Raw genomic sequence first — 22,766 nt, forward strand, 5'->3', positions numbered from 1 at the left:
CCTTTACCTGCAAAGGAGTGGTGGCAGAGGGTGGGAGTAATGTTCGTGGCTGTAAGGCGTTTCTGGTATTCATACTTGCCCACAGGAACAGATTCCAGCCCCTGGAATAAACCCACCCCACCGCTTCACTGCACATTCCCAAGAATACATCCCGCAACTCCCTCCCTGCCAATGTACAATGCTCCGTCTTCGCCACCAAGGCCAATTCTCAGTGTCTTTTGCAGTCAGGAATCCTTGGATCTTGGTGGTTTCAGCAGAGCAGGCGTTCCTTCTTCTCTCTTGGAACAGGCATGGTTTTGCATTATACAGGGGAGAGGTTACGAGCACATCACCCTGCCGTGCTTTGGTTTCTTTAGCAAATACTGAATGCAGGTTAGCTCTGTCAGTGGACAAGGGAGAGGTGACGAGCACTTCACCTTGTCCTTTTCCCTGCTGTCCAAAAGGAGGAAAGAAAAAAAAACCCAGAAGGAGGCTGATCAGTAGTCGAAGTGAAGTCACCTTGAGGCGGAGGGGTCTTTTTGCAGTAAGAAGCATGGGCCCAGGCAGTCAGTCCTTGGCACTTCACAGCGGTGTTGGTAGTTAGCAGGACTTAATAAGGGCCTTTCCAGCATGGGGCCAGAATAGTCTTTTGTTGATGGACCTTTATGTAGACCCAGTCACCTGGTTTTAACAAATGGCAGGTTTGCTCAGGATTCTTGAAGCAGGACTCCTTTCACCTGTAAATACAGAGACCTCACACATTTCATTAATGTCTGGCAGTGTGCTGCAGATCTCACAGCTGCCTGGGCACATTCAAGCCCCCCTCTTTCTTGGCTGTCAGCCAAATCCTAGCTGTGAGCAGTGTCCTTGGGCAAGGCCAGTGTCTTATCTTTGGACCGAGCCTGCCAGCTACAGCGTTGAATTAGCTCATCCTCCGTTTTATTTCTTTTCCCCTTCTTGGCTTTTATTAACCGGCAAAGGGAACTTTCACTTTCCACTCCCACACCTTTGTTCAAAAAGGAACACGTGTACATTGCCCATTATAGAGCACTTTCGTCTTATTGTTCAACGTATGCCACATACACCCTTCTAGGAAAATGACTTTATTACGGAGCTTTGGAGCAACAAGCCAGGACAAGCACACCCACTTTTGAGGAGTCCGCTTGGTACAACCTCTGGTGTCCAATAGCTTTCCTCCCTCCCCAGCCCTCTGGCTAGAAATGTGAGGTAGCCAGAAGGATCCCATGTATAATGTGGGGAGTGGTTAACCTTCCATGTCCTCGCTTCCAAAGACTGTTGGTGTGCGAATTTTAACAACAATTTTTTTCAATTAAAAGATCTGGCCAATGAAATTTTTTTTTTTTTTTTTTACTTAAGCAAATGTATTAAACTTTAGTCTATCACATTTTTCTGATATTATCCAAACACTTTGTATTCCAAGTTTCAGAGGAACAGCCGTGTTAGTCTGTATTCGCAAAAAGAAAAGGAGTACTTGTGGCACCTTAGAGACTAACCAATTTATTTGAGCATGAGCTTTCGTGAGCTACAGCTCACTTCATCAGATGCTCATGCTCATGCTCAAATAAATTGGTTAGTCTCTAAGGTGCCACAAGTACTCCTTTTCTTTTTGTATTCCAAGTTGAATAAAACAAGTATCTGCATTTTGATTTAACCCTTCTATTTAGTTTTAAACTAAACTGTCCTATGAAAAATTAAACACAGCAATTCTGGCCACAAGACAAACACCGCAAGACAGGACATAGAACACAGACCAGAATTCCTATTGTGCCAGTAAGTTCATGAGATGTTGAATTGCTTTTCAGCTGGCATCAGTTTTCTCTGATTTTCTGAAAGACAAAAAGAACATAGATCTACCCCTTCTGGGCAGTCAGTCATTGCTTAAAATATCTCCTTTTTATACAAATATCCTTGTTAATTGCAGGCAAAATGGAGGAATTACCCATATTTTCTTGTATTTGTTTTATAGGCAGCCCAGGTTTCAGTGGCCTCTACCTTATCAGTTAGGTAATTTACATTAAAACAAATGCTTTCCAGCTTGCTTTTGGATCCACAGCTTAAAGATTCTTACTTTTAAAAGGGCACAATAAACTTTACCAGACTTTTGATTGCCTTTTACTTTTAACTCCTGCTGTCAAACACACAGCGACCTGAAAAGGAAGACACCACCTATTGTAGCCCCTTGGAGCCTAATAAGATATTAATTAAGTAGCACTGTATAATTGCATTCCTTTGGAAAAGGGCCAATTTTCCTCAAAATGGCTCCAAAGAAACCAAGAATTCTTTTTTTTCCCCGATATTTCACAAAGTTTAACTGCTTAATTCTTTTCAGCAACTAGAGAGTTAACTTTTTACTTTTCTTTTTTAAATTACTTGCTTATCTTGACCCCCAATTAACTTAGATTTTACCATTCTAAGTATTATTCCGGGATTTACGTTTCTCATTCCTGTAATTATTTACTCCTCTTTTTTCACTATGACCTCCAAGTTTTCAACCTGTTTTCCAATCTTTCCACCTGTTGCCTGCCCGCTTGGGCCCGATCCTGTTTTTTTCTCTGAACTGTCCCTTCCATGAACACCAGCTTTGTCCCACTACCAATTTAACAAGGAGGGTGGGCTTCTTAACTAGCCCCCCAGCCCTCCTGCTCTCTTCTCTTAAATATTCTCACTTACAAGGGCTACCCGAGTCCTCCCCCGATGAGGCTTGTCAGCTGGACAGAAAGCACGGCTAATTGGCAAGCAAGGAGGTGACGGGCATAAGTCAGAAAGCCGAGGGTAAGCCGGAGGAGGGGCAGAAGCAGGCATAGCAGAGAGCGGGGCTGGAGACCCCTGAGATGAATAAGAAAAGGAGGAGGAAAGAGGACGTCCTTTCACACGCGCGTAAGCCCAGTTGTCCCATACATACCAATAATCCATCTGGGCTGGAGCTTTGTTCTCCAGCCTTTTCCTAAGCGCTGTTAATTTTTCCCCAGCAAAGGAACCATCCGGTGGCCATTCGAGAGGTGTTTGAGTTGTTAGTGCTGGCCACTCAACCTTGCACAAGATTACTGCTTTCTTTTTACCTAACCCATGGGTACCAGAAATATTCCCCCAATTCTCGAGAATTTCAGCCAAAGGGGTCCCCTTACTTACACTTTGCCCAGAACCCATAATGGGCTACCAAAAGGACACAAAATGTGCTGCCTTATCGCCGAAGCGACGGCTCACACACCCCCTCCTTGGAGTTCTCAAAGGTGAACTCACCCTGTGCCGGCTGGAGCTGTCCGAGAGGAGGAGTGCGGTCTCGCTTGTTCGGGCGAGCCGAGGGTCCCTTCGTGGTCTCCAAAACTGTTATGAATTATACCTAATTGGTCACGCACACAAACTGCTGCGAATTATACCCGATAGGTCACGCACAAGAACTGCTGCGACAAATCCTTCCCTTATCTACCACCTATCCCTGCTAAGTGCATCCCCCGTGCTAAACCATTATTTCAGCCACACAACATGGTCCTAAAGCAATGCACCAGTAGCCTTTCTTATCAGGATGGGAGGCTCGCATCAAGGCCAGGAGGCAGGGAGTTAAGAACAGAAACCGGGAGTCGAGACAGGCTGGAAACAAGGAGGGGGTTGTCACAGGAATGCAGTATCTGGGGAACACTCCTGCTGGTGCATGATGTGTTTGCTTTTAGACAATGGTGGGCCCCAAACCAAAATGAAGTCACATATGCTAACTTTTGCTTAACAGGTGTGGCTGCCCTGGGGTCAGAGAGAATCCTCCTAAGTGACTCCTTTGGTTCTGCTCTTTTCTAGCACTGTGTTCAGACACTTTGTTACGGGGTGGGGGGAGGGAGAAGGGGGGTTAAAATCTCTCTGTGGGCTTAGCCTGGCAGGAGGGGCCCGGTCTACACTGTAATACAGAGAACAAGCATTTTCCCAGCATGGCAGAATCTAGGCTGCCTGTCTGCAGGGAAAGGGCCTGGGGGAATCGTGATGTGAAATGAACTAAAGCCCGTTCCTAAACCTGCACAACGGCCCTTCTCGCCCTGCCAGGCTGCAGAATGACGCCCAAGTTTCCCTCCAGCTGATCCCGTCCTCCCATGGGACAGGGGAGAGAAATGGCTGCAGAGGAGCCAGTTCATGTAGGGATTATCGGGGAGTTGCTGGTGGGTTCCTGCAGGAGGGAGAGGGGCAGCAAATACAGCGGAGAGGGGAAGCTTTGCACCGTCTGGTTTGGAGGTTGGAGCGGGGAAGGAAATGCACAGGGTGGAGAAAGGAAGGAGGAGAGGGGGTGGCAAACCTGCTGGAAGTTATTTAATAAGTGGCCTAGATTCTAGGAACAGACCCATGAGGTTTGGGAGTGAAAATGCTCTAATTTGTGGAACAGAAAATAACCCACCTAGATGGGGCTGGGAAAACGGCCCAGACTCCCAGTGCTGGAGCCTGATCCAGCTAACCAGCAGCTGCTGTGAGATATGAAGGGGGCACCCACATGTGAGGCTCAGGGGAGCTGCCCCTCCCTTCATATCCAGCTCCTCACAAGGAGGAGGGTGTTGGGCTTCCTACCAGGGAGCTCTCCCTGGACCCTGCTAGGGGCTCCATCTCCTGTATCCGGCTGTGGCTAGTAGGTGTGTGATGGATCTGCTGGGAGAGACGAGGGGCTCTCTCTTCGCCCCTCACCCTGGTGTTTCCTGGATGCTCTGAGCGGGGTGGGGGTGGGACTCTGTTAGGGGGCTTATTCCTTCACCCACTTCCTTCCCTGGCCCTTCTCGCATGAACAGAGAGCAACAATACCCCAAGTCCAAAGGTGCAAAGAATTCGATTTTTCTTGGGGTGAACTTCCAGCAAGCATGATTCCAGTTTCTTAGTGTCCCCCTTCCTTAGTGTCCCCCTTCTCAGCTCTGACACCACAGAGCCTTACCTGTGTCCCTGTTCCCATTCCCCCCCTTAGTAAAACATGATTCCAATTTCCCCACCCCCGTCCGTTCCCATTTCCCCCACTCACCCACCCACCCACTTCCTGATTGACTGCAGACTACATAGGAAAACTTGAGTTCGGCTTAGCTATACCTTAACCAATCATTTTCCTGAAATTTAACTAACCAATCCTAACATATTGTAACATGATTATGTAACCAATTATATCCCACCACCTTAATTAGTTTACACCCAGCAAAATTAATTACACAGCAGACAGGAACAATCGCAGAACCAGACAGAGATTATACAGACAAACAACAGCAAAGTGGGAACTATAATGACAAAACAATACAGAAGTGAGGATTTCACATCCCAGCTATTGAGAAGTGAGTTCTTGCCAGACAGGATGCTATCAAACTAAGTTTCCTTTTACGTCGTCTTGGCTCTTCCCTTTCTCTGGAGGCGATAGGCATTATCAGGACAGGACTGTATCCTAACAGCCCCATAGCACCTTCCTTCAATGTGACTAGTTTGGGATGTGAGGAGGTGACCGGTCGCTTCCCAGCTTATGGCTGCCTCTGCTGCTTAGCCAGAGATCTCAGCCTAAGAACAGGGCCTCCGACTGTCACAGTGAGAAAAGGCCTTATGCCGTCAGTCAGTGATTTGGATTCTTTCTTTTATACCTCTAGAACTAGCCAAGTGATAAGAATACACCTAAACTCTTAGAGTACAGGCCTGAATATCTGTATCCTAACGTACTCTGTTGATTCCAAACCATCCAGAGTTTCTGTTTGTTTGGCTCCTCTCCCCCACGAATAGTGGGGCTGTGAGTGGGGCAGCAGGTCCTGAGTGTGGGGCTCTTGCTCTTTCAGGGACCGGTGACCTTCGAGGAGGTGGCTGTGTATTTCACCAGGGAAGAGGGGGCTCTGCTGGACCCCGCTCAGAGAGCCCTCTACAGAGACATCATGCAGGAGAACTACGAGAATGTGACCTCGCTGGGTAAGGATTCCTGTCCCCTCGGTTCTTAGAAGGGGAAATGCAGAGTTAAGGTTCATGTCACCCCCACAATGTAACCTTAACTCTGCCCTGTTTCAGCATGACCCCGACATGCGAATGACACACACACCAGCCCTCTGCCCTGCTCACTACACAACACCCTGGGAACAGAGCACAGGAGAACTACAGCACGGTGTCAGATTTCTCCTGTTTGCTCAGGTAAAACGGGGGGTTGGGTCCAGCATAACAAACAGAAGCTTCCAACCCCTGCCCCTCTCTCAAACACCGAGCCTGCTCCACCCAGACCAGCTCCGACTTGCAAAGTGATCCCACTCCCTTACCCTCACCATGAGGTTTCCTTCTGAGTCGTTGCCTTCACTTGCCCCTCACTAAGCCCTGGAGACCACTAGCGTGTATCCCACCAGGGTGCTGGCAATCCTCAGGGCAGGAACTCCCCCTTGTGCACCTTCACTGACACAACCTACAACACTGAGCACTGAAATGGGGCAGGCTCGGTCCCTCAGGGGTCACACGCACCTCTCTGCATACTAGTCACAGCTCTGCCAAGCTGCTCCAAGTACTCCCTCCACCGTCCGATTACGGCTACACCTGACCCAGTGCACACAGCCGGAGGGGATGTGGATAAATGCTGGGATTCCCGTCTGGAGAACACAATGCAATGGCATGTTCTTAGTCCTTCCTCGTATCTATTATAGATCCATGAATTTGTAAGGCCAGAAGGGATGATTAGGTTATCTACTCTGATCTCCTGTATCACACAGACTGTAGAATTTCATCTGGTCACAGCTGAACACCTTGTGTTTGGCTAAATCATCTTCCAGAAAGGAAGTCTCGACATGAAGACTTCAAGAGATGGAGAATTCTCCCATTCCTGGGGTAGTTCGCTAACCATTGCACCAACCTGACAGAACCATTCCCAGTGGCTCTTACCAGCTGCAGGGTTGGGGATGGAAGCAGAGTTAAGGGGCAATGCAGGGGTAGCGTGTACATTTACTTTTCATTTTCTGGTTTGCAAAGGTTTAGGTTTAGCCACTGTCCATATGGTGAAAGGCAGGAGACAGCTCTGGGCAACCTTAACTCTGCAGTAAAATAGTTTATGGGTATTTAGTTTCCTTCATTTTTTGTAATGGATTTTTTGCCACCATAACTGTGTCTATATTGAATCTTTTGCCGACATTGTTATGTTGAATGGGGTAGGGAGTGTGATTTTTGTACAGCCCTAAGCGACAGAGCTATCCTGGCCAAACTTTGAAGAGCACACCTTATCAGTGTGCCTGTGGATTTTACAGCACTTCAAAATATTCTCAACAGGGAAGCGATAGACACACTCATCGAATCATAGAATATCAGGGTTGGAAGAGACCTCAGGAGGTCATCTAGTCCAACCCCCTGCTCAAAGAAGGACCAACCCCAACAAAATCATCCCAGCCAGGGCTTTGTCAAGCCGGGCCTTAAAAACTTCTATGGATGGAGATTCCACCACCTCCCTAGGTAACGCATTCCAGTGCGTCACCCCCACCCTCCTCGTGAAATAGTGTTTCCTAATATCCAACCTAAACCTCCCCCACTGCAACGTGAGACCATTACTCCTTGTTCTGTCATCTGCCACCCCTGAGACCAGCCGAGCTCCATCCTCTTTGGAAGCCCCCTTCAGGAAGTTGAAAGCAGCTATCAAATCCCCCCTCATTCTTCTCTTCCACAGACTAAATAACCCCAGTTCCCTCAGCCTCTCATACGTCATGTGCCCCAGTCCCCTAATCATTTTCATTGCCCTCCATTGGACTCTCTCCAGTTTGTCCACATCCTTTCTGTAGCGGGGGACCCAAAACTGAATGCAGTACTCCAGGTCTGGCCTCACCAATGCCAAATAGAGGGGAATAATCACTTCCCTCGATCTGCTGGCCATGCTCCTACTAATGCAGCCCAGAATGCCCTTGGCCTTCTTGGCAACAAGGGCACACTGTTGACTCATATCCAGCTTCTCGTCCACTGTAATCCCCAGGTCCTTTTCCGCAGAACTGCTGCCAAGCCATTCGGTCCCTAGTCTGTAGCGGTGCCTGGGATTCTTCCGTCCTAAGTGAACCTCATCTGTCCTTGTTGAACCTCATCAGATTTCTTTTGGCTCAATGCTCCAATTTGTCTAGGTCACTCTGGACCCTATCCCTCCCCTCCAACACATCTACCTCTCCCCCAAGCTTAGTGTCATCCATGAACTTGCTGAGGGTGCAATCCATCCCATCATCCATATCATTAATGAAGAGGTTGAACAAAACCGGCCCCAGGACAGCCCCTGGGGGACTCCGCTTGATACCAGCTGCCAACTAGACATCGAGCAGTTGATCACTACCTGTTGAGCCCGACGATCTAGCCAGCTTTCTATCCACTTTATAGTCTATTCATCCAGCCCATACTTCTTTAACTTGCTGGCAAGAATAATGTGGGAGACCGTGTCAAAAGCTTTGCTAAAGTCAAGGTGTATCATGTCCATATCCACAGAGCCAGTTATCTCATTATAGAAGGCAATCAGGTTGGTCAGGCATGAGTTGTCCTTGGTGAATCCATGTTGACTGTTCCTGATCACTTTCCTCTCCTCCAAGTGCTTCAAAATGGATTCCTTGAGGACCTGCTCCATGATTTTTCCAGGAACAGAGGTGAGGCTGACCAGTCTGTAGTTCCCCAGAGTCTCCTTCTTCCCTATTTTAAAGATGAGCACTACATTAGCCTTTTTCCAATCATCTGGGTCCTCCCCGCGATCACCACAAGTTTTGAAAGATAATGGCCAATGGCTCTGCAATCACATCCACCAATTCCTTCAGCATCCTCAGATGCATTAGATCTGGACCCATGGGCTTGTGCATGTCCAGCTTTTCTAAATAGTCCTTAACCTGTGCTTTCACCACTCAGAGCTGCTCACCTCCTCCCCATACCATGCTGCCCAGTGCAGCAGTCTGGGAGCTGACCTTGTCTGTGAAGACCCGAGCCAAAAAAGCATTGAGTCCTTCAGCTTTTTCCACCTCGTCTGTCACTAGGTTGCCTCCCCCATTCAGCAAGGGTCCCACACTTTCCCTGACCTTTTTCTTGTTGTGAACATACCTGTAGAAACCCTTCTTGTTACCGCTGAGCATCTCCCTGGAGAAGCCAGCCCCCGTTCCACTGGACACTTACAGATTCACAGCTATTGCAGCTTACTAGTTATACATCCCATCACCGTGCCGCTTAACACACAGCACCTAGATGTGTGTAGAGTGAAAACCAGTAAAAGTTTATTTAAGGGAGTCTAGAGATTGAAGTGATAGCAAGGAGAAGTACTGGGGGAAAAAATAGTTACACATCAGGTAAAATCAGAACACGCTTTCTAGAACCTAGACTTTACAGGACTAGATGCTTTCATACCTTCTACAGCAATGCTCAAGCAACGTCCTTCCAGCATTTTAGAGCCAGGCTTGGCTCTGATCTTCTGCTCATGAGACAAATGATGCTGTCAGCTTGCCTCCACGCTGGAGGATGCAGGGTGTTCTTCTGTACCCCCCAAATGTACCCTGACATTCCATTATCTTCACTCATAATCAGGATCCTGCTGTTTGTTATTTCGTGTAAATTTCCTCTCTTGAAGATTTCACAATCTCTTCATGAGCATTTGGCTCCATATACAAACTGGGACACCTCCCGCTTCTGCCTGTCCGTTCCCGTCTGTCTCTTGGCTTAGGCCTCGTCTTCACGACAGGGTTTTGTCGACACACTACAATACTCCTCCCTCCGATTTCACGCTCCAGCTACACCGACAAAATAAAATCCCCCTTGACGAGAGGCGTAGAGCTTTTTGCGACAAAGTTAGATCCACAGTGCTGGTGTGGACACTGTGCTTGGTTGTGTCGCGGTAAGTGGCCTCCAGATTGTGCCCTGCAGCCAGGTAAACTAGCCTGTCCCCCTTTAAAGACCCGGGAATTTTTGAAATTCCACTTCCTGTTTGCTCAGCAAGGAGGGCTCACATTGCATCTTCCCAGCTGACCATGGCAGAAAACGCTCTCCTGCCTGGAGCAGGACAGAGCTGTTGGATCTGTGGGGAGAGGAAGCTGTGCAATCCCAGCTCCGCTCCAGCCGTAGGAACTTCGATACTTACGGGCAGATTTCTCGTGGCACGTTGGAGAAAGCCCACGAACCAGACGTGCATCAGTGCCGTGGGAAGACCAAGGGTCTGAGACAGGCGTCCCAGAAAGCAAGGGAGGCAAACCATCGCTCGGGTGCTGCGCCGAAGACCTGCCACTTCTACAAAGAGCTGGATGCCGTCTCCACCATGGATACTTCAGCGGGACGGGGGGGAGCCGGAGACAGTGGCCAGCAGACTTAACCCTGAGGCCGAAGAAGTGGAGCTGGAGGATGAGATGGGACAGGCGACAGGGTCGTCCAGTAGCGTGGCGAGTCAGGAGCTCTTCTTGACTCTGGTAGCCTCAAGCCGGTCCCAGCACTCCAGCTCTGGCGCCCATGATGCAGGAGAGGGGAAGCTCTGGTAAATGCTCATTTTGAGTTGAAACTGCTCGGTTACATGAGGTAGAGCTGTCCTTTGTGGGTGAAGGGAATAGGAATGTACAAGACTAGCTGTGTTTGCATCTGCTTCGCCTTCCGCTGTGCAGTTACGCAGTAGGGGCCCTGCGGAAGTTTGTTTTCCCGGGAATCCTCCAGAGAGATCTCTAGGAAACTTTCCTGGAGGTACCCACCAATCTTGTGCCAAAGGTTCCTTGGCAGGGCTCTTTTCTTTCTTCCCCCACTGTAGGAAACTTTGCCACACCCATTGGGGATCACTTCTTCAGGGACCAACCAGCACAAGGACCTGGTCTGAAGCCACACGCATGTAGGAAGATCATAGAATCTCAGGGTGGGAAGGGACCTCAGGAGGTCATCGAGCCCAACCCCCTGCTCAAAGCAGGACCAATCCCCACTTTTTGCCCCAGATCCCTAAATGGCCCCCTCAAGGATTGAACTCACAATCCTGGGTTTAGCAGGCCAATGCGCAAACCACTGAGCTATCTCTCCCCCCTTAGTGTATCACATTTGATGTTTCCATGATTTAAAATGAACTAAACACCGAAATCTATATTTAAACAACATTACATGAAAATGACAAAGCCAGGCAATTCCCAGTCAAGGTCAACAATACAGCCCTTAACTAAAGCTGCTGAGCTGTCAACTTTTCCACTTTCCCGAAAGGTTAAGGACACAACCGACAGTTTGTGGTTTAACTTCATTTCCTGGATTATACTACATACCAAACTTTAATTGCCATGGAAATATCCCCTTCACTAGATTCAAGAGGTTCAGTGTTCTTCCTCTCATTTCTGATTTGTATGAGAGTGATCAGTTAAGATCACTGTGTGCCCTGGTCTATTCCTGCCAGTGCAGGATTGTTCGAAAAATATGGTTAAAATACTCTGAACAATTTCACTTTAAGTTACATTAGGGTGCCCACCACTTTCTTCTAGAAACTGTTTACAGCCACACATTTAAGAAATGTTTCCCATCTGTTTAGTCTAAATTGCTTTTAGTTCCATGGCACAGCTAAAGAGATGCACCTTTGCCTACCCTCAGGAGCGAGATATTGGCTTCACTCACCCCGTCTATGAAAAATGGTGGCAGAATTTACTGTAATGTCCCTGGGCAGTTGCAGTGATCCCCTGACCATACCACCTAGACCCTTTGCCCCATCTTGAGCATTTCCCTCCGCCCTGGGCCAAACTCACCATGTTGAGGGCACTCGCCAAGCTGTGTGCTAGCCAAGGGAGAGTGAGAAGGAGGTGAATTTAAATACTATGATTCAGTGTTGTGCGGGCACTCACAATATTGCCTTTGTTTCTTGTTTATTCTGCTTCGGCAGATGCGTCATTAAGGGGAATCCCCTAGACACAAGCAGAGCACCTCGGTCAGATAAGGAGGCGAACCAGGCGGAGGAAGGAGGGCACGTTTAGGGAGGTGCTCCAATCGTCTGACACCGCAGATCATGATCACAGGGCGTGGAGAGAGAAAATTAACTAAAAATTGAAAATACGTAGCCAGGAGAGGAAGAAGGACCAGGAGCATGTCTTAGAGGGCCAGGTGTTATGCTTAAACAAAGCACACAAGATCTTTTATAGGGGAGAAGGCAAAATGCCGCATTAATTGAGAATACAGCAGTTAGTATATGCTTTTCCGTCTCACACACACCCCCCATGCACACAGACCCCCGAGTCGAAGTTTATAGTTACCAGTCCAGAGTCTGGATCAATCTAGTGGCCAGCCAGATTGGTTGCAGAGGGGAGCCGGGCTCAGTCAGTCACGATCTGATGCTTCTGGAGTAGTGGCAAGACGAACCCAAAGTCCCATGGCAAAGCACCCTGTTCTTCTAGTCTTTTTTCTCCGTTGAAGTCTATGGATTTTGCTGTGTCAGTCTGTGACTGGTTACTCCTTAATCAGTGTTATCTTCTGATGTTAATATTCCAAAGCACCTCCGAGAGGGCCATCCTGTCCTTTTGATTTAATCAATTGTCTTGTCTTTAGGGATGCCAGCCTCCACCTCAGGGTCGTCAACCTGCCTTCCCTCAGTCATGGATGAGCATTGATGGTTCTCTGGGGTCAATAAGTCTGTTAAATTTCTTCACTCCTCCTCCCTTGACCATCTGGCTCCAACAATGGCCTTCACACCTTATCTTTTTCTGATGCATGCACTCTTCATTCACACAAACAGTCTTTTACAGAGACATTTGAGAATACAAACAGCAGTATTTTATATCAAGTGAAAAGACATTGTAAATTAAATCTTGCTAAATTTTATAACCAAAACAATTCAAATCGCGGCCCAGGCCTTCAACATTCCTCTAATCTACTTAACATAGACACAATACAGAATCCTGTCTCTTACTAACTAAACCTTGAAACAAAGAACTAAAAGGGCCCAATTTGTAATGCTTATGGGAAACAGACTCCCATAGTCCCGGAGGGTCATTCCTTTCTGCTATTCAAAAGGGGTGACTGGCAGGATGATATCAAATCATACATTAGTTCTCACTAAACTAATTATAAACTCATTATAAACTAAACTCATTATAAAATCCTGCTCCTACACGGGAGCAGATGATAAAACTGATGAAGGACCAGACAGAGATACTGAAGTCCCTAATTCGGCTGCAGTCAGAACAGAAGCGTGCTCGCCTTCCCCTGCAGCCCAGCGGGAGCTCCTGGGGCCCAAGAAGGTAGGGAGGGGTGAGAACAGTGGGTGGAAGGGGAGTTGGTGTCATAATGAGTTAGAGGGCTAGCTGCACCCTGTCCCCTTCCTGGTCTGTTTCAGTGCTCCCCTCCTCCCCGCAGGTGTCAGGCATCCTGCCGTTTCCTCTCCGAGACTGGAATTCTGCAATTATCCTGCTCCTAGACTAGACCGGGGCTACAACGTCCTGGGTATCCATGCGCTTACCCAGCAGGCCAGGCTGAGTGCAGACCCCTTCGGCCGTCTGGGGTCCGTGGTGCGCACTGACAAAATGTCCTCCTCTAAACCAGAGCTGTCTTTATTTTGAAGGGGGGGAAATAAGAGAACAAAGGATTTTAAATATAAAGAGTCTTCATAGCTGCCTGTCTCATCTAAAGCTTATCATCCTCTGATGGTCAGCTAGGCAGGCAGAACTTCCTCACACCCCAGCAGTGTCCTTGTGTCCCTCTGTCTTTCCCCCAAACAATTACCTAAATACCCACCCCCCCTTTTGAGAGGGAATCCCTTTTTATACTGCTCCAGTTCTTTTGATCTTTTGAGTCCCAGACCTTCCCCCGGTTATCTAACCCAGTTCTGCGAGCTGGCTGGAGGCAGAAGGTAAAATCTTCAAATCTAATTGTTTAGGCATTGGCTTTTTATAACCCTTAAATGTTTATGAAGAGGTGGTCATCCAGCTCTTTCTGGACAACTCCCCACATCTTGTGAGGGCCTTCTGTCCCGGGATAGTGGCCGCGTGGTGGCTCATTGCAGTCTTCCATCCTGGGTGGGCCGAACAAGACCTCTGGGAAGGCCTGCACTAGATGTCACAACTGAGTGACATCTTGAGTCCTCCTTCTTCCCTTCCTGCTTGCGTCCCTCACGGATCCCTCCATTAAACTGTCACTTACATCACCGAGGGGGGTGGCTTATTCAAACCCCTGAGTGACATAATTTATACTGACCTCAACTGTAGTGTGTACATAGCCTAAGATATCAACAGAAAGCTAATGAGATAATGTTGGTTTATATTATTGCATGGTGTATGTATGCAGGATACATGCAAAATTGCAGACTTATTAGGAATTATTGCTCTGAAAGAGTGTCTGCCAGGCAGGATTGAAAATTCCCCCACCTTAGACAAAGGCAGGTGGTTCTGCCACCTGGAAGGCACTGTTAAAGGAAAATGAATTAGCCGGTCTCTCACCAATCTAGGTGTTAGATTCGACTGTAGGATCCCACAAACTTCTAAACTCTGAGTCCAATTTATACAAGCGTCCTTTATTAGTCAACAGAAATACAGCTCGTGCTGGGTGCCGCAGGAGAGGGACCCCGCCCTTTGGAAATTGCAAACAATTATACCCTTTACAGTTGGACAGTGGACAGTCCGTTGAAGGGTGCCAGATGCACTCCTGAAGACAATTAGTTCTTCTTCTTGCATTTCTCCCCTATCTCCAGTGATAACGGGCAGCCCCAACTGGTTTTGCAGCTGCTTCTTCAGCATTCCTCTCAGGTCAGCTTGACCTCGGCCTAAGGCTTCAACTACTTTAATCACTTATACTAAGCTAGTAACTTACGCTAAGTTATAAGAGCAAACTTATTCAACATTTATATAAAATAGCATATAAACACTTTTCTATAACATGCACTTTCAGGGTACACTAAGAGACAATGGGGATGCCATTTACGTAAACAATAAATAAACCCATCAAACTAACAAGGGGAAGAAATACCCACTCAGCATCATGGCAGGGGAGGATATCGCAGGAACAAACCAATTTGCATTCTGGCAAACACCAGCAGGGGAAGAAACCAGCATTGAACTTCCTTCATCACTAGACTCCAGGCCTCCTTCCTCACAGCTTGAATGACCTTTACTTTGGAGGGGAACCTTCAGAAAACTCCCTTTCAAAGGTTCACTGAACTATACAAAAGAGAGGCAAAGACTCCCAAATTATCTTTCATTTAAGAAATCAAAGGAACCAAGCACTTTGGGGGGAGATATTGGGGGTGCTCTGCCATCTTGCTGAAAAGTAGTGTGGTCAGATTCTTCCCTTGAACCAAGACTGTTTTGTTAAGTTCTAGTCTCCAGAAAGCATTTTTCATTTTCACTTGCTTGTAACCATTTCTAAAACTATCTTTTCTACCTGAACTCACTTTAAATGTTTCTGCTACTAAGCTTCTTTTAGTTTTAATCTAAACAAATGAGGTGCTGTCTTTGAATTCAAGTGGTGGCTAACGCCAGTTAAAGTGGTGAGCTGGGCCATTTGTCTCTTCTGAGGCGCAAAGAAACCTTATTATTCCTCTGAGTGCTCCAAGAAAAATTAGACATTGCAGAGCACGTGTGTGGCAGTGTACACACACCTCATCCCCCTTTGGGGCGGATTGTCGCCATGGTGACACCGTGGTTACAGTCTACCAGTCCTGGGTCTTGAGACAGTGCGTCTCAATGGCCAGAGTAAAGTGGCTGCTCTTAGGTTCTGGACGGCTTGGCCTAATGGCTCAAGACAATCAAGCGGTTCTCGAGTGCAGGGCTGTGAGGCCTAATGGCCAGATCCCGGGGCCACCACCGAAGTGGGGGCGGCAGCTGGGATAGGGAGACCTGGGCCCACCCGACTCAACCGGGTCCCAGCCGAGGGCCCTAACAGTGGCGGAGTGGACAACCACTGGGTCAGCAGGGAATCCAGCCGCAACACTCTGACCTTACCCGGGTGGGAGATACCACTCGTTCCACCTCCCTCGGCCACTTCTTCCCAGGCTTCCTGGAGCTTCAGTCCTCTGGGCTCCCCAGCGCAGGTAACTCCCTGGGACTCTGACTCCAGCCGGACAGCTGCAGGCAACAGGGCTCCGGTCTGAGTCTCGAGGTATTTGGCTCCCGCAGGCAAAGGTTGTAATGGCTTCTGGGCTGGGGCCTCAACCAAACATCCTTCCTCCTTGGCGGTCAAGTTTGGGAGTGTCTCTATCTCTTGCCAGGGCATCCAAGGCTGGTGGATGCCAGAATGTGCCTGGGGTATAACAAGCAGGCTGCTGGAGTCAGAGATGCTGGTCCAGGGTCACTTATCACTCAGACACACAGTGCATCCTTCAATGCTGGCAGGACATGTCTGGACAAAGGAGCTCCAGCAACAGGACATTGAAAGTCACCCAGCATTACAGATGACACAACTCCTCTGGCTTGCAACCAAGCATGTGAAAATGGCCTGGGTCGGTAAAGACACTTCTCGGGAGATGGAGAGTCTTGTTCCCCCAGCCCCATCTGCAGTAGCCTCAATCTCTCTTCTCTGCAGGCTCCTTGGATCTTGGGGTCCATCATTCCTGAAGTCACCTGGCCTGATCCTTATTTGTCACATTCTGCTTTTCCAGATGAATTAGTGTCTTTTGCTCCTGATTTATAGCTTCTGATTTCCCAGTGTTCTCCACAGCCAGGGATTTTCATACTCCCTCCCATTGCAGTGGACTCACTAGATTCACCAATCCCGCAGTATGTGCCTTCCTGACCTCGAATAGTGCTGAGATCCTGCATTCAGTGATCTCCCTGCCCTTCCTGTTCCTTACTGCACAGAACCCCACCAGCCCATGCTGGCCATTCCCAGCTTCCCCAGGACTCTCGCATCGTCTCTGGACCTCTCTGTCAGCAAGAAGCAGTGCCAGGGAGACTTGCTCTCAGTCTGGAGTCTTCAATTTCTGGGGCATGGATTTACTTCCTCTGTTTTGTAGGAGCCTCTTTCATAATGTGTATCTGTGACATTACCCAGGGTACAATTTGGACTGTTGAATAGCTGTGTCCCCTCAATTCTCCAACCTTGGGTGCCTTTTCCACTGTTTTACTGTGAGAACAGCCTCTCTTGGCCAGTAAACACCCCGTCTCCAGCATGTAACTCTCTCCCAGCTACACAGTACTGAGTGCTGCTAGTCAGCCACTCATGAATTACACCTCAGGAGAACACCAGCAAATTGTCAAGTGCCAGACTTTCCCCCAGAAATGTGCATCTTGCACTGTCCAGCACACTACAATCTCATCTAAAATCTTTAATTTAATCAGTGCAAATTGACATGTTACCAGCCTTGTTATCCCAAATAGTTTCCCACACACTTTAATCCAAATGAACTGGTTAGATAAAACAATAAAACACATTTATTAACTACCGAAAGAAAAGATTTTAAGTGACAACGGGTAATGAGGCATAAAATTCTAAATTGATTACAAAAGGAATAAAAGATACAATGCAAATCAACTTCTAACTTAACAAGCGAAAACAGATTCAAAGCAAATGTCTTTCTCTCACCATATCTTGTGACAGGCTGGGTTTCCTATCAGTCAGGACTCCCTATGTCCACAAGATCAGTTCTTCAGGAGTTGTTGATTTTGTGAGCAGAGAGAGTCTCAAGTTTGTTCACCACTTTGTACTGGAAACATCTTCAATTTTTAGCTGTCATGATGACTGGCTGTCTGTTCTGGATGTGAACTTCAAGCAGCCCCTGTAATGGAAAGTAAATTTCTTGTTCACACCTTCCCCCTGCTGGAGAATGGCCATTTAACCAAGTGATAGCCTTGCTCTCTGAGGAACAGGTCTGTGGGTATTCCCCAGAACTGTAACATATTTTCATGAATATCATACATTAAAATCTCATAAATTTACGTACATAGTGTTGTTACACATATTATAACACAACAATAATGTTCAGTGGATTATGAATTTTAAATGAAACCTCAAAAAGGCATACTTTGTACTAAATATAATTTTGTAAAATAGTGAATATATGTTTACAGACTCACACAGTGTCTATCTGTGTGAGTTCTCAGCAGATATGTGGGTAGTTCAGTCCCTCATCATCAGTGTTCTTCACCTTTGAGGACCTGAGGAGCTGGCCCTGGGATTTTATTGGTTTATGAAGAAGTGGAGTTCATAGATTCATAGATCAGAAGGGACCATTATGATCACCTAGTCCGACCTCCTGCACAACACAGACCGCAGAATCTCACCTGCCCACTCCTGCGAAAAACCTCTCACCTGTGTCTGAGCTATTGAAGTCTTCAAATCATGGTTTAAAGACTTCAAGGAGCAGAGAATCCTCCAGCAAGTGACCCTTGCCCTATGCTACAGAGGAAGGCAAAAAACCTCCAGGGCCTCTTCCAGTCTGCCCTGGAGGAAAATTCCTTCCCGACCCCAAATATGGCTATCAGCTAAACCCTGAGCATGTGGGCAAGATTCACCAGCCAGATACTGCAGAAAATTCTTTCCTGGGTAACTCAGATCCCACCCCAACTAACATCCCATCACAGGCCATTAGGCCTATTTACCATGAATATTTAAAGATCAATTAATTACCAAAATCATGTTATCCCATCATACCATCTCCTCCATAAACTTATCGAGTTTAATCTTAAAGCCAGATAGGTCTTTTGCCCCCACTGCTTCCCTTGGAAGGCTATTCCAAAACTTCACTCCTCTGATGGTTAGAAACCTTTGTCTAATTTCAAGTCTAAATTTCCCAATGACCAGTTTATATCCATTTGTTCTCGTGTCCACATTGGTACTGAGTTGAAATAATTCCTCTCCCTCTCCGGTATTTATCCCTCTGATACATTTATAGAGAGCAATCATATCTCCCCTCAACCTTCTTTTAGTTAATAGACAATTTTTTATGACAAAGTCTTATGAATTTCCCCAATCTCATTTGTTTTCTTTCATCTGAGCAGGGTTTCCAGTCTCCAGACTTGATGTGATCTCCCAGCTGGAACAGAGGGAAGAACCATGGCTCCCAGACCTCCAGTGTTCAGAGGAAAGAGAGATCCTGAGAGGTCCCTGCACAGGCAAAGGCCCATTAAACCAACTCAGAATCTGTAAGTGGCTGAAATAAACATCTGGGATACCCTACAAGGACCTTGGGAGCTTCATAGTTCAGGATTGTGCCCAGCAGATGTGGCATCCTCAGTGCAGAGATAGCTCATGGCTTCCTACAGATTTTAGCTGATCCCTGGCATTAGCTTCCTCCCTTCCCACTGAGAATTTGGATGGGATGTGAGTGCTGAATTAATCATCTCCTCTCTCCCATTTGGGGGAAGAGTTTGGGGGAGTTCAATTCCTGATTTTTATTCCACCTCTCTCCAGCACTTGTTTTGGTTTGGTCTTCCCTTTTCCATGCCTGTTTGAGGTTTCTGTCTCTATCACGGCAGGCGACGTGATGCTACGTGAGACTAAGCAGCAGAATTCTCAGCAGGAAGATGCGGAGCAAGTGGAATCACATGGAGCATTATCGCAAAAATCGAAAGGGAATGTGTCCAGGAGTCACGAGCAGGGAACAGCCTGTGAGATTCAGCACAGACCGGAGAGACAGCAGGGAAACCAGCCAGGGGAGAAATTGGATAAATTCATTTACTGTCGGGGAACTCAGAAGCACCTCAAGGAAACCACAGCCCAGCAGGAAATCCTCAGGGGAAAGAGGAAAAATACGTGCACCGAGTGCGGGAAAACCTTTAGTTGCTGCTCAGCCCTTGTTAAACATCAGAGAATTCATACAGGTGAGAAACCCTATGAATGCAGTGAGTGCGGGAAAACCTTCACTCAGAACTCAAACCTCATTAGACATCAGCGGATCCACACAGGTGAGAAACCCTACAAATGCAGTGAGTGCGGGAAAAGATTCACTCACAACTCAAACCTTCTTGTACATCAGAGACTCCACACTGGTGAGAAACCCTATGAATGCGGTGAGTGTGGGAAAAGATTTACCCACAGCTCAGAACTTACCACGCATCAGAGAGTCCACACAGGGGAGAAGCCCTATGAATGCTGTGAGTGCGGGAAAGCCTTCAGTGTCTGCTCAGCCCTTATTACCCATCAAAGAATCCACACAGGGGAGAAGCCCTATGAATGCTGTGAGTGCGGGAAAGCCTTCAGTGTCTGCTCAGCCCTTATTACCCATCATAGAATCCACACAGGGGAGAGACCCTATGAATGCTGTGAGTGTGGGACAAACTTCAGTGACAGCTCCGCCTTTCTTCAACACCAGAGAATCCACACGGGAGAGAGGCCCTACGTATGCGGCGAATGCGGGAAAAGCTTCACTCGGAGCTCAGACCTTACTACACATCAGAGAATCCACACGGGCGAGAGACCCTATGAATGCGGCGAGTGCGGGAAAACCTTCACTCAGAACTCAAACCTCATTGCACATCAGAGAATCCACGCAGATGAGAAACCCTACGCATGCGGCGAGTGCGGGAAAAGCTTCACTCGGAGCTCAAATCTTATTGCGCATCAGAGAATCCACACAAAGGAAAAGCCCTACGAATGCTGTGAGTGCGGGAAACGCTTCACTGACAACTCAGCTCTTATTACGCATCAGAGAATCCACACAGGGGAGAAACCCTACGCATGCGGTGAGTGCGGGAAAAGCTTCACTCAGAGCTCAAACCTCATTGCACATCAGCGAATCCACACAGGGGAGAGGCCCTACGAATGCAGTGAGTGCGGGAAAAGCTTCACGCAGAGCTCTCAACTTTCTACACATCAGAGAATCCACACGGCAGAGACACCATACGAACGCTGTGAGTGTGGGAAAAGTTTGACCGATCACTCAGCCCTTCTTAAACATCAGAAAATTTGCAAGGGAGCTAAACACCATAAAAACTTCTAGAGATATCAACCCTCTTGTTTTTAATGGTTAAGTATCCAATTCTGTCACAGGGGTCATGGATTCTGTGGCTTGAATGGACCTCCGTTTCAGCAGCTGTCAGCTCCTGGGGCCAGAGTAGGAACCACCATCATCCTGGTGCCAGTGGTAAGTCCCCAGGGCCAGAGTAGTGGCCGAGATAAGTCAGCCACCAGAGCAAGAGCTGCCGCTAACAGTCATCCCCCTCCCCACGGGGCTCCAATTGCTATTCCCCACCGCCAGGGTATTTTTAGTGAAAGGCAAGGACGGGTCACAGGCTTCCATGAATTTTTGTTTATTGCCCATGTCCTGTCTGTGACTTCCTAAAAATACCCGTGACAAAAATTTAACCGTTTTGCTAATTCCCACCGTAGTAACCGTTAAGGCTGCTTGCATTATTTGTAGCACCGTTATCCCTCAGTTTGTCCAGGGGAGTGGCCCGTTTTTGCTTTTTGCCATTTGTCCTGTCACGGTGTGGACCTGATGGACCTTTCTATCCACTCCATTGTCCCATGAGTAATGGGAGTGTGTCCCTTCTTCCAGGAAACAAGGAGCATCACATTTGTACTGTTCCTCCTATTGCAGAGTAATTGTTAGGGTCATGAATGATACAGATTGTTTCATTCTCAGTTGTTCTCACGTTGCTCTGGGTTGTGCTGAAGAGCAGTTATTGTGTGGACCTTTCTTCCTCATTATATTTAAATGTATTTTAAATGAAGAGGAGCAGTGGCAAGGGAAAAAAATGTCATTTCAGCCTTGGTGACACTGGAAGGCAATGGGGTGACTCAGAGAGATTCCCTCCTTCCCCATCGTCCCAGAACGGTTACCTCCTTTTTGAGCCACGCAGAATTTATCTTCTTCACATTCTATCCCTCCACCTCTCAAAGTGTCGTGTGGTGCAGTGTTCTCAGCTGTCTGTGCTTGGAGAGGATGCTTTGACTTCTTTAATCCTATATCAGAGTCACTATGGCTGGAGATGAAAGTGTCCAAGACCTGGAAGGGGACTTCAAATGGATTGTAAACACTGCGATCACTTGGAACTGAAAATCCATTTCCATCTATTGGCAAAGCCACTTGGGGGAAGATTGGCTGTTTTTTCCTCCAGGATGAGGACGCTAAAAATGTTGTAAATAACATAACTCAGTATTGAGACTGTGCTGAGTGAAGCAGGTTTGAATGGATCAGAGGACAATGTGATGGGAGAATCTCTTCTCCTGGTTCTGAATCATCAGTTATCACCTGCTCTGGACTTTCACTTGACAATATTGTCTCCGATGATCTGAGGAGAGAGCTCCACCGTAAGTGTCGTGGAGCTATGCCAAATGCCCGTGTATTTGGTTCCCAAAGGATTTGTAACTCGGGCCCTACAGCAAAGGTCTCCTAGATGATCCTATGATATGGGAAATGCTGCCCTTTATCAGACAGATGTGGCGGAAACAGAAGCGGGGCTGTGAATGAACTGACTGTTTGTAGGTGCCGCAAATGTGCATGAAATGGAAGCAGTGTTGGAAATGAAATAGCTGTAGAAAAATAGCCTGGCCACCTCAGTGCCGTTTTGCCGTATGCCCGTAAAAATTAAAAATAATAGTAAAAAAACCCCTCAGGGCCAAGCCTGGATTTGAGCTAATTTCTTGGCAACCGCATGGAAAAGGTCTTGGAGAAAAATCCCAACACACCTGAGTTATTACAAGTGGGATCTTCCCAAAGGCAATTCCTACTTGTTCCTCCAAGAGATGGGTGAAAGTGGGCTGGAGGGAGTCCTACTAATCTGTGGGGAAATCTGATAGCCCCACTGTCAGTTCTCCGTTGTTTCCATCCTAACACACACACACTTATTATCAATATTTAAGAGTGACCTACAGCCCACGCTCTCACCCCCCCACGCTGTTGGGTACAGACCCTGTGTCTCGGACAGACTAGGTCTTGTTTCTGCATCTTCCCACCTGCAAAGAAGAGAGGGTGAGGGGGAAGGAACAAGAAGGGAAAAGGA

General features: G+C 47.5%; 1 protein-coding gene across 1 annotated transcript in view; it reads left to right on the forward strand.

The window, feature by feature from the left end:
* Positions 1 to 22,370, forward strand: part of LOC140904223 (uncharacterized) — a 71,350-nt gene extending 48,980 nt beyond the window's left edge. The window contains exons 2-4 of the mRNA XM_078850914.1: positions 5,769 to 5,895; positions 18,822 to 18,965; positions 19,299 to 22,370. Of these exons, the coding sequence (XP_078707040.1) occupies positions 5,769 to 5,895; positions 18,822 to 18,965; positions 19,299 to 20,761 (1,734 nt within the window). The 3' untranslated portion in view covers positions 20,762 to 22,370. The remainder of the gene's footprint in view (positions 1 to 5,768; positions 5,896 to 18,821; positions 18,966 to 19,298) is intronic.
* Positions 22,371 to 22,766: the final 396 nt, after the last annotated feature.

Source organism: Lepidochelys kempii, chromosome 28, assembly GCF_965140285.1.
Source record: "Lepidochelys kempii isolate rLepKem1 chromosome 28, rLepKem1.hap1, whole genome shotgun sequence".
Lineage (NCBI taxonomy): Eukaryota > Metazoa > Chordata > Testudines > Cheloniidae > Lepidochelys > Lepidochelys kempii.